General features: G+C 39.5%; 1 protein-coding gene across 1 annotated transcript in view; it reads right to left on the bottom strand.

Annotated features, from left to right (window-relative positions):
• LOC110063008 (uncharacterized) overlaps positions 1-12,500 on the bottom strand; it is a 25,372-nt gene that overhangs the window by 753 nt on the left and 12,119 nt on the right. The window contains exons 3-10 of the mRNA XM_089275913.1: positions 11,670-11,809; positions 9,091-9,208; positions 7,343-7,401; positions 4,571-4,687; positions 3,465-3,551; positions 2,923-2,992; positions 2,200-2,286; positions 1-946 (exon numbers count right to left, since the gene is read on the bottom strand). The exon at positions 1-946 is cut by the window's left edge and continues 753 nt beyond it. Of these exons, the coding sequence (XP_089132039.1) occupies positions 846-946; positions 2,200-2,286; positions 2,923-2,992; positions 3,465-3,551; positions 4,571-4,687; positions 7,343-7,401; positions 9,091-9,208; positions 11,670-11,809 (779 nt within the window). The 3' untranslated portion in view covers positions 1-845. The remainder of the gene's footprint in view (positions 947-2,199; positions 2,287-2,922; positions 2,993-3,464; positions 3,552-4,570; positions 4,688-7,342; positions 7,402-9,090; positions 9,209-11,669; positions 11,810-12,500) is intronic.

Here is a 12,500-nt window from a genome sequence, read left to right as displayed (position 1 = left end):
TAGGATATTTCTTTTGCAAAGGAGACATTTTTCTAAAGCAGCAGTTATCAGAGTTGCATTCGAAGGCAGGTAAAGAAGATTATACCCAAAGTGTCTAAAAACTATCTGACCACCAACTATAGCCCTCTAAACACAACTTTGAATTTTATATGCTGGTATCCTATCTTGTCAACTTAATTAACTCAATTCATTAATTCACCAACTGTTCCTTTACTTTATGAGTTACTAACTATAACTTAATTTATCCTTGGGACACATCAGAGATCACCAACTAGAGGCAAAGCCCTCATCAATGTGATCCAAGAATCGCCAACATCTTTGCACAGACTGGTTGGTCCATAATAAAAACTGTACTTAATGGTTGATGCTATGCAAGTTTATTATATGGCTAGTTCTATGGGCAGACAAGATGAACCAAATTTCCCCAAAAGCCATATAATTAATCTTTTACTGGCCAAACTTGCTCGGTCAAGACGGCTGAATAGTGGCCTCATTCTTTTTTTCGCGATTTTATTGGAGCTTACCTCCATCTCGATCCATATACACTCAAAAAAAGAACTTGGCCAATATCTCAGCCATCTTGAATTCACGTTTGGTCAATAACCCATATGTATCAAATGAGCAACCCTTTAAGTCTTTCTGAGAAGGGAGGAGTAATTGTCTATTGAACACAACATTGCCACAGTCAGTTGGATGAACCAAGAGAGGAGAAAGGTGGGGTGGCGCAGACAAAGAACAAAAAGTTGAAGTGTCCCAAGGCTTTTGAATAACACAGTGGTTTCTAGACTGTTAATATTAACAACACAGTATATTCAATATTTGAAGCTGCCAGATTGTACTGGTTTTCACCCCAATGGTCCACGGACAACTATTCCACAAAACTTTGCTGTGCTTCTTTTTCTTGGAAAATGCGGTGGTTCATTTCCAGTCACAGGCAGATTGAAGACTGACAGTAAAAGAAGATAATATTATCCCAGACATGAAAAACCACTAACTGTCAATGTGTGAGTTCCAGAAAATATTCACACCCACCCCAAGGAAGATTATTGGAAATACTTGGCAGAAGGGGGGTCTCAAAAGCTAAATTTTCATAGGGAAGTATTAACCAAAACTGAACTTTCCAGTGGAATAGGGAGGTAGGGAGTCAAAACAAAAATCCACCATGGGAGGGGTATGGATATTTCCTGGAACAGCACAGTGGGCATTAAAGTTTCATTTACTATAATGAGAATCCATAGTAAGAAAGGGTACACTTCACATGGCCAAATATGAAAGTTAATGATAGTTGACACACTTCCACCAAAGCCATGCTCGCATGCAGCAATGTTGCAACCTACAATCAATATTATCATTTGAAGCATATTTTTCTTTCGTTCCATTGGCCAAGAGACCACCACGTGACCTGCAAATAACTGCCTTCGTGTAATGGTCTGCTCATGCGTTGTACTGTCTAAACGTGTTTTGCTCCAGATACTATTCTGCTGAGCCCATTCGTTATTGAAACCAGTTTCTCAAGTGAAAAATGGCAGATCGCTTCCCTGAGCTGTCAGATAGTGATTAAAATATGAAAACACACTTGGTGATCAGATGACAAAACAATTATTGCAGTCGATTCTCACACAATATCATGATTTGTCAGTGTCTTGCAGATCAATTATTTGCCTCAGCCTTCAGCTTCGACAAATAATTAATCTGCTCCCCGCTGACAAATCACAATATTTTGCTCAACCTCGTCCAATAATTGTTAATTATTTGCTATGTAACACTTTGTTTTCTCATGATCCCCTTCTAGTCAGGGGGACCAAGACTAATTTGTAGATGCATATTAATAATCTGTTATCCCACTTACTACTATAAAACATCTTGACAGGGCTGTTAGATGCATGTATTAACTGAAGCAAAATGGATTGGCTTTGCATGTTGGCATAAGAAAATCAGCAGAGGATAGATTAAAGATCCTAAGAACACTTTCACGTTGTGTCATTTTAGAAAACATCAATACCCCTAGGTTCGATTCCCAGCAGCTGTTCAGGAAAAGAGCCCGCACTGCTCCAGACCAGACACGAGAGAGCGGCAGAAATCGAACCTACAATACCCCAGCGGGAAGGATTTTGGGTTTTGACCCCTCTCCCCGACCCCTCCGTGTCAAAGTGTCAAAGTGCATCTGACATACTTTATTGGTTGCAGTGACTTACTCACCAGTTTCTTTGAGTCCTTTTCCAAAGTTGCTTACAACAAATTTCAAGGTAACTAAAACCAGCACTCTCACAATAAAGGCCAAAGATGCTAAGGGAAAAGACAAATATGAAGAAGACAAATAAACAGGAAAATAGATAAATGAATCATGCTCAAGAGTCCAGAGGTGGGGGACTCCCATATTAAAAGATTGCGGATGCTTGTCGAAAAATCTGAATAAACTCCTAAAGGAGACTAATCTGGGCGTGGCTCATTGACAAGCTTTATTTGACCCCTAAAAGATACCACTTAAAATGGAATAGGCTCGATTACAAGCTGCTCAGGAAAGGAGCCTGTGCTAGTAGACCAGACTCAAGAGACTGCCGGAAATGGAGCCTAAAAACAGAAATAAGGGTGTTCTTTGATTATTATTGTTTAGAGTGCACCCTAAAAAAATACTTAGACTGCCAAAAACAGTCCTGTGGCATTCTGTCATTAACACCCTAAGTGAGACCAGAAGCTTTGAGTTATATTCCTAAGCAAGATGACAAGCATCTCCGACCCTTTGATATGGGAGTCCCCCGCCCCCCCGGGACTCAAGAGTCACAGTGATTCTTTGTGATTATCTCCATTCACTAGCTCATTGAAATCCCAAACTATGTCCAGACAGACTCCATGATAGCAATAACCAAATTCCGTTGATCTTTTAAAACTGGTAATAACAAACTGCAGAGCTGAAAAACACACCTGCTCCAAGAAAGGAATAAACAAGAACATCTTTACCATCTTTAGTGTCTTCAGTCCAATTATGAGCCACCTGCAATTATAATTAACAAAATAATAATTAGAGTCTGCATCAGGCTAAGTGGTCCATGCTGCCAGAGGTTGATTATCCTGGTTTCCATAGTAATAAGCAACTAGGAGTATATCTAATCCCCTGGATGGAATACTAGTCCACCGCAGGATCGAACTCAGCATGAAATAAACCATTTTTTGTATTCTCCGTATTCAATTAGAGGTTCGTGTGGGGAAGATCATTAAAAAGGGATATCATTTGCATTTGAAAAGACTCCTCCTGCCTCAGTGGGTCACAAGCTAGTTCCAGTCCAACACTGATAATACGAAAATGATCTATTGCCGATAAATAATTTATACACGTGGGTGGATACAGCTGCACTGTACTCTCGAGTAATTAAAAGTGAGTCAAGAGTAATATGTTTATTTAAATACAATGTTTCTTATTTGAAAAAAAAGACACCAAATAAATATAAGACAATGGGAAAACATACCTTATTTATTCTGTAGATTAAATAAGCAGGCTCTACAAAACTGAGAGGGATAAATATCCACACCAGAATCATCATCTCTCTCCTCATCTGAAAAACAGGACTCTTAAAATACTGTTTTCAAACTTAAAACTTCAGCATGCTAGTTTTGAACATGTATTCAATGTGCAAAGAAAGTCATGTCTAGAGGATTTTGCAATTCAGCTAGCAGATACTGTCCCAACTGCTTGCCCAACAGGCAAGTGAGGCTTTCGGGGAAAAAACATTGGAGGAAATTCAAATAACAGATTGAAGTACTGCCAGTTGTAATCTTTTGGGAGGAAGGGGGGGGGGGAGGGGGTGGAGAGGAAAATTACATCGTAAGTCAGAATGGCTTTCAGATTAGTGCATCACAGTAACACATTTCTCGAAGATGACACTCAAAAAATCTGTTCTTTTTGCACTCTTGTACCGTATTATCAGCTTCTGGGTATGCCATTACTCAACTACCGCACTAGCCTTGCAGGCTCACCAAAATACTGCAAATTCATAATTATTTGAATAATTACATGGTAACATGCTAACCGCTGAAGTGTCTTTAACTGAGATATAAACACTATTTCAAATACAATGGTTTTCACTTGAGTCTCAAAAGTAATTCACATTTACATTGTGCAGTACCAGAAAATATCCATTCTCCCTCCACAGAAGGGATTGGAATTTCCTGGAGGGTGGGGGGTTCTCTATGACCAAAAAATTTAAAGAAATGTATCAAGTTTAACTGGAATTTTCAGAGGGGTGGGGGGTCTTGTAAAAAATCCCTTCCGTGGGGGAGGTATGGATATTTTCTGGAACTACACATTGGCTTAAAAAAGTTTGTGCCACTTTTTGAGCCAATAAGAAGTGAAACCAAAAGCAGTTGTGACTCGCTCACATGACATTTCTATGCTTTGCATCAGCAACATGTATATTAACATGGAGTTTGATTGGTTCAGAGTATTGTCTGTTTGTGGCCTTTTAAAATGTGACTGGCTAGAGTGACTACCTTGATTTTGGTTTTACGATACCCAATTGAAAACTGCTCTTTCCCAAAGTCAAGGTTCAGAACATTTTTTTTTTTTGTCACTTACTGCACACCAACCCAAAATGCTCCAAGCAAGCTGGGTAGGAACACCCACACCGACTGTGACTTTGTCGTGCAGTTCAAGATCTGCCACGTTCATGATTACAAACACAGCTAAACTGACCTGCAGAGGAAACAGAATTGAACATATCCACATGTTTTGTGATTAATTGGCAATTGATGTCAGTTCGGATTCTCTGTATTACTATTTGTTATGTGTGCAAAACTTTGAACCAAAGTCATATAATATATTGCTGATAGGGTAGAGGTATATCTCAACTCCTACTGGATTCAATAATGTTGATTGGTGAACAGGCCAGTAGATAATCAGCTAAATATGACATTGTAAATGGTTTGAACCCAGGAGTATCAGTAGTTCGTATAGTGTGATCGTCCGGGTGAGTGTAGTTCTGAAAAGAACTGTTGTTGGTGACTGAGGTTTCGACAATCTGCGTCGGTTTTCTGTACACTGTCGTTCGTAGTTCGTTGTTGTCGCGGCTTACCAAACAGTCTAGAAAAGGAAGTTTTCCATTTTCTTCGATCTCTTTAGTAAACTGGATATCGGCGTTCTGTTCGTTTAGGTGGTCGTGAAAATCGTCAATTTCGTTTTTGTGAACGGCGTCTTTGTGTACCGAGACTGCTATACAACAATCTACTGTTAAACTACCGTTACCTACAGAAGACATCATGGACTTACTGAACCTTTGCCTTACATCGACTTACTTTCAGTACAACGGTAAACACTACAAACAGTTGCATGGAACAGCAATGGGGTCGCCTGTTTCTGTTGTTGTCGCAGAAATTGTGATGCAACACGTGGAGGAACGCGCCCTTGCAACTTGCCGACAAACGATACCGCTTTGGTTACGCTACGTTGACGACACCTTTACCGCCGTTCACAAAGACGAAATTGACGATTTTCACGACCACCTAAACGAACAGAACGCCGAAATCCAGTTTACTAAAGAGATTGAAGAAAATGGAAAACTTCCTTTTCTAGACTGTTTGTTAAGCCGCGACAACAACGAACTACGAACGACAGTGTACAGAAAACCGACGCATACCGACAGAGTACTTGACGAATCATCCTACAACCCGACTTCACACAAAGCCACGACTATAAAGACTTTGACGAGACGAGCGCAACTAGTTTGTGACACATCGGACAGCTTACGTGACGAAAACAGATACCTTGAACGTGTTTTTCACAAAAACAACTACAACGCTGACTTTATTAGACGAAACATTTACCGACCTACTGAAGCTGACACTACGAACAGGAACCCTACACCTGTTACTACAGTGACTATACCTTACATTAAGGGCACTTCTGAGACCATCTCACGGATCCTACAGCCCTACAACATTCGTGTAGCCCACAAACCTACAACTACGTTACGACACTTACTGACCAACGTGAAAGACAGAGACGAACCTAACGACAGACAGGGAGCAGTTTACAAGATCAAATGCTCCGACTGCCAGGCTTCCTACATTGGTGAGACTGGCAGAAACCTTAACACGAGACTGACTGAACACAAACGAGCCACGAGAAATGGTGATGCCAACAATCACATTGCTGTACATCATCAACTGACAAACCACAACATTGACTGGGACTCTGCTCAGTGCTTAACCTACAGTACAAACTATTTTCAACGACTGACTCTGGAAAGCTGGTACACTAACCTAGAACAAACGCCTCTTAACAGATGTCAACAACTACCGGCGCCTTACAAACGACTTATCCACGACAGAAACGAAACCGACAAACGGACTTCTAACAGACCGACTTAACAATACATGGACCAAAAACCGACCCATTTGACTAACAATAGACGGATCGAAACCTACCAATGACTAATGACAAACTTTACACGAGTCTTTCAGCCAATACCATCATGGCTATACTGACCAATCACGTTCAACGGACCAGACTTATAACATCATCGACTGACAAACACTATTCACTTGACTCTGAAGATGACTTCCTCTCAGGTTGTCGAAACGTCAGTCACCAACAACAGTTCTTTTCAGAACTACACTCACCCGGACGATCACACTATACGAACTAAATATGACATCGAAAAGGCTCTTGAAAAAGTCAAAGATAGTAGCTGGTTTACACTCTAAATGGTCTGTTTTATGCTCGTTTCTACTGATTTTTAAATACAGGTAGGCCTGGTTCATACTAGCGACATAATGACATAAATGGCATCTAACAATTCAACACAATGACATAATCACTTATGTCCGTAATGTGAAACATCGACATACAGACATAAAGGAAAAGATCAGTTGTTTTTTTCCTAATGTCGTTATGTTCATGCTGTTATGTTGCTATTATGTCATTATGTCAGCATGTTCACACCGCAAAGTAACATAACGACATAATGTCTTTCTTTTGTTGTTATGTTTATGTCAAATTATGTTGTTTTGTCGCTACTGTGAACTAGGCTTAACTCCTTCAATTAGCTAAGTAGCCCTCCGTTAGTTTAAATAGCACTGACTTACAAATGGTTAGCTTCCAACTAAAAGTAAGTTACATTTAACATGACACAGACATTTGAATTCAGCTTAATGGTAAACCTGCACACTTAAAACATTAGACCTGCCCCCTTTCAACCATCCGAAATCTCAGCACATCTGTGAAAACATTTGAATGTCAGGGTTCAAACATACAGTGTTTGTAACCTCAGAAATCTATAAAAAAAAGAGCTCAACAGCAGTTACAAAGAGCAACAGACTGTACTTGTAAAATATATCAAATCACACTCACTGCAAGTTGTAGGTCAAATTTAAGAAGACATGAGTACATCCCAGCGCTTCGGTACATTTCTGGAATACAAACAGAGGTAAGAAAAAAAGCTTTTAATATAAGAAACAGAATGTATAAGCCAACTGAACTATGAAAATAGCACTGGAAGTCTAATTTTTTGAAATAGTTTAAGACATAACTGTAAGATCACAACAACTTGAAATGGTGTTATTTATGCATCCGATTACTTAGCAAGTAAATTTTGTATTGATAAATTAATAAAGATGGTGAATTTTAAGCTCAGTAATGAAATGTGAAGGTGAATTAGTCAACATGACACGAGCGTGGGACAAAGAAAAATTCTGAGTCCAGAACAGGAATCGAAGCCATGACCTTCCGAACACCGGGCAGGTGCTCTATCCACTGAGCTAGAGAACTCTTGGAGAGCGAGGTCATTTAACTGAGTTCATATATGACAGGTGTCCTGCATACTGCTAGGATCAATGCTATCGAAGTCATCGTGAGTAGTGATAAATTAATATAGATGGTGAATTTTAAGCTCGATAATGGTAATTTTTCTTTGTCCCATGCTCGTGTCATGTTGATTAATTCACCTTCACATTTCACTACCAAGCTTAAAATTCACCATCTTCATTAACTTATCACTACTCACGATGACTTTGATAGCGTTGATCTTAGCAGTAGGTAGGACACCTGTCATATATGAACTCAATTAAATGACCTCGCTCTCCATGAGTTCTCGCAGCTCAGTGGATAGAGCGCGCGCCTGGTGTTCGGGAGGTCATGGGTTCGATTCCTGTCGGGGACTCAGAATTTTTCTTTGTCCCACGCTCATGTCATGTTGATTAATTCACCTTCACATAAATTTTGTATTGTATTGTGCTACTTGTTGGAATGTGGCGCTTGTTTCGTCGTATAATTTATTCAAATAGCTTTTGGGCAGTGCCTTTTTAAGTTTTTGCAATGCAGATCCGAGGGTTGTATCCATAATCTAAGCTTCTAGTGCAGTTTGTTGCCGTATCTCAGCCATTTATGAGCAGTCCCAGCATCGCGTTACAAATGTAAGTCTCTGTTGTTATCATGGGTTTTAGTTTGCGCTGTTTTCGCTTTGTTTAAGTTTGTTTTGTTGGTGTTTGTTTCATTTTTAACCTCATTGAATCACAAGTGGTTGATCGCCAGTTAAATAAAGTGTGCGTTTAAATTGTCATTGTGCGCTGGAGATGGTTTCATGTCTTGTTGGTAGCTTCAATAACAATCAGTGCACAATAATGGTAACATAAAACTTCCCTGTTTCTGTCTATCTGTATGTCTGTCTAATTATTCCTCCCTATCTCCCTTCCTTCCTTCCTTCCTTCAATTATTTCTTAACCATCCTGTCTCTAACTTCCTTTCTGCTCCTCTTGTATAATTACTGTAATTTTTTCCCTTCTTCTCTTTTTTCCTTCTTCCTAATTACTACCTCCCTTAATTGCTTCCTCCCTCTGCCCCTCCAATCCTAGTCTTTCTTCATCTTTCTTTCAATTAAGGATTAACAAATTTGTCAGATCAGACATCTTGGGTTAGAAAGCTTAATATCATGTTTTATCAATCCAACCTCAGAAATCAGTTAACCAAACCAAACTTTCAATTTCCTGAGGCAACCCTCTTAATATGAAAGAATGTAAGACCTTAACTCAGTATATACCATATAAACTGCTGGAAGAACTGAATACATAAATTTATTTGTCACAACAAAAGACCTCACATACTGTGTAACTGCTCTGAAGCTCCAATAGTCTTGAAGGCCAAATACCCAAAACCCTGAGCAACCTTGATGACAAAGTAGATGTTCAGAGTACCAAGAAGTAAAATTGCTGCAAATCTCACCTGTTAAAACAAATCTGGAACTAGTGAGACAATCTCAGATAGTGCAGAGTGTAATGAATAGCTCTGACGCAGTACTCATGACACAGTTCCTATATAACCCCTGCCATTCACTCCTGGTTTGTACTGACCTTGCTAGTAGCTAGGGATTTTGATGAGACATAATCTTAGCAGTGTGTATGTTTGATGTGTGTATTTTCATTCACAGTCTAAGAATAACTTACAATTAATTACCGTTTGTCAAGACAGCTCTCGAATTTTACTGTCAGTGGTGTTTTACGTCGATTTTTGCTCATTTTAAATTAAATAATACATTTAAGTTGCAAACGTGACAATTTTACTCTTCACGAAAACGTTTGTAACTTGATACTTTTGTTTTCCTCGCAAAGGTATGTAACCTAATACTCTTGTTTTCTCGAAAACACACAGAAGATGAGTTAGCATTCTTTTCACAGCTGGAGACAAATGGAGGAAAGTTGAATGTCGGATGAAGAAATGGAAGAGGAACGATTTGCTTTATTTAAAACGCAAATTTTCTTTTGACCGATAAACAGGAACTAATCTAGTTATCAAACTGTCACGGAACAGCACATTCTGTTTCCACCTTTGGTGTTAAAAAATAAAACCACTTAAATTTAAAATACACACTGATATCGATCAATACAACTGAGGAGCATTTCAACGAGAGGTATTGAAAGTAAACAAGGCTGCTTGACCAAGATTATATCCATCGGTGAATGATTCCCCTCAAAGACTGATAAAATTTATGCTTTCAGTAGGTGCCATGGAGTCTGCAGCAATATTTGGGCAGTTTCCTGGGTTTTTTGTTCAATTTGACAAGTTTTAATGCCACTTACTCGGGAGAGTTTCGGCTGCGGGTATGAACATTTTCGTCTCTTTGATGGAGACAATTAAAGGATGAAATAAACGCACTAGTGTAGTTTGGAAACAATAGATGATATTTCTTGAACCAAGTTAGGCGTAATTCCAAAAGACACGCAGTCACAGTAACATCCTTGTATCGTGCTAACAATGCTAGAATTAACACATGTGTATGACTTATTAGGGTTCTACCACAAGGAAAAGCGCTCAACGTTGGTGTGTGACCTTGTATGAAATGTATCTTCCACCTGATGTATGTAGTTGACACTAACGCTTATTAATCTGCGCACGCATTTAGAGCAAATACTGGTTTTGTTCTAAAGAGAAAAGTACCACAAGGAGAGCAAGGGGCTTTCTGAAACAAATATATAGCTTTTTGAACTGATCAAAGAAGTAAGGTAGGTGCATGCAACACCCATTTTACGCAGTGCTCACAAGTACCTACCCCATCCTAACCCCCCTTGCTGCTAGCCTAATTAATTAATTGAAATTAATTAATTAAACAAACATTAAAGTTTACACCTTATTTCCACAGTGCCATAGTGCCTTATTTCCATAGTGCTTTAGCAACGTCAACCCCCAAACCATCCCAATAGTGCACTCTGCACTGAAAATAAGTGTCTGAATGGAAGATATGAAGGGTATGGCTGGTATACATGTGGGATGACAGACACAGAGTTGAACAGACAGACAGTCAATCAGTCAGACACACAAGATAGACAGATGCACAGGCACGTAGACAGACAGACAGACAGACAGACAGGAGAACAGATACACACTCAGACAGGCAGACACACAACAGACAGATGCACAGCCAGACAGGTGAACAGACAGACAGGAGAACAGACGCAGATAGACAGACAAACAGACAGACTAACAGAATGATAGATTGACGGACTGACAGACTGACTAACTGACTGATTGACTGATTGATTGGCTGACTGACTGACTGACTGACTGACACAGACAGACAGACAGGTGGATGAACTGAATGAAAGCAGTTTGTTAAAACATGAGTCTAACAGCGCACTGGCATGTAGCCTGGCAAATGTACCAATGGTTAGGAGGAGCATCTTATGGATGGGGGAATGACATTTCTTGTAGTTTTATCAATGAAACTGAAACTAGAATTGTGCAGTCCAGTTCCAAGGAATATCTACATTTATCCAAAAAACCTGTCACAGGGATTTCTGAGGAAGAGAAGGGTAGGGAAGTATGGAATTTAGCTCCAATTCCCAGAGGGATCAGAGTGGGCAAGTTCAAACCAAAAACTCCTCTGTGGGATGGGTATAGATGATTTTGGTGACAATACATTATTAAATCACACAAGCCTTGCAAGATAAATTAAGCACATAGTGTCCCGGGGAAAACCAAAGCCATGATTCAAGAAGCTACAGGCAGACACCTCTCCAGACACAGACACTTGGTCATCATTGGTCCCAGCACCATACCAAGACTACATTGTTACTCTTCCAAACATCGACAGCTCTCCTAGGACAAACTTTGTCATAGTCTCAAGGGTGTCTACTGACATACATGTAAGGTTTGACTGTACAATGAACTACATTTAGACTGTACTCACCCATTTCAGAGTTGTTCGGGAATTGACGCTGAGATCAACAATAATATAAGACAAGAGCACAAGGATTGCCCCCATATAGGCATACAGCTCGAATTCCCGCTCCCTCAAGACACCATGAACTGCATAAAACAGACAGAAACCTGCAGAAAAAGGTTGAAGTTAACCGCTCAAGAACCGTTCTCCTTGAAAACATTGTTGTTCATCTCTAGAGTGTGATCGGCCAGTATCAATGAGGGTAACATTCTGAAAAGACTACTGTTGGCAACTTATGCAGACTTCCACAATGAAAAAAAAACCACCAAATGAATACCCATCCACTCAAACCACTCACTGAAATATTTTGTTCTAGTTAATATCAAATGACAAGGATATCCTATTGATCTCAAATGACCACTTCATGATGAACATGAACATCACTGAGCACACTGATCATACTGATCACACTGTCTAGTCTATTGGCTTCATTCTACCGTTTCAAAAATTGGTCAACAGGGTTTCATTAACATTTTCAGCAGGAGTACTGAATTTCGTGATAAGAAAAACCTTCCATTAGATAGTCAATCCAGGTGGGCAAAATCATCCTCGCAGACAGTCAATTTGCACGGTGCCCAGCCCTTAACAAGAATGTGTGATTCTCAGTTTCCTTTGTCTTCCAACCCTAATTATTTATGATCCATGAATAATTAGGGTTAAGAGACAAAGGATTATCATTTTAACCTGAAGTTCACTTTGACCTACAACACATTATGATGCCAGATCTAAAACTTGCATCATTTTGTACCTGATTCATGACACACAAAATCAAACCAGTTGAATCTTATGCAACATGCA

Source organism: Orbicella faveolata, unplaced genomic scaffold (genome assembly GCF_042242905.1).
Source record: "Orbicella faveolata isolate gen_17 unplaced genomic scaffold, um_ofav_v1 contig_4, whole genome shotgun sequence".
Taxonomy (NCBI): domain Eukaryota; kingdom Metazoa; phylum Cnidaria; class Anthozoa; order Scleractinia; family Merulinidae; genus Orbicella; species Orbicella faveolata.
Note: the sequence above shows the minus strand (reverse complement) of the source record. Positions and strands in the feature narration are given on the sequence as shown.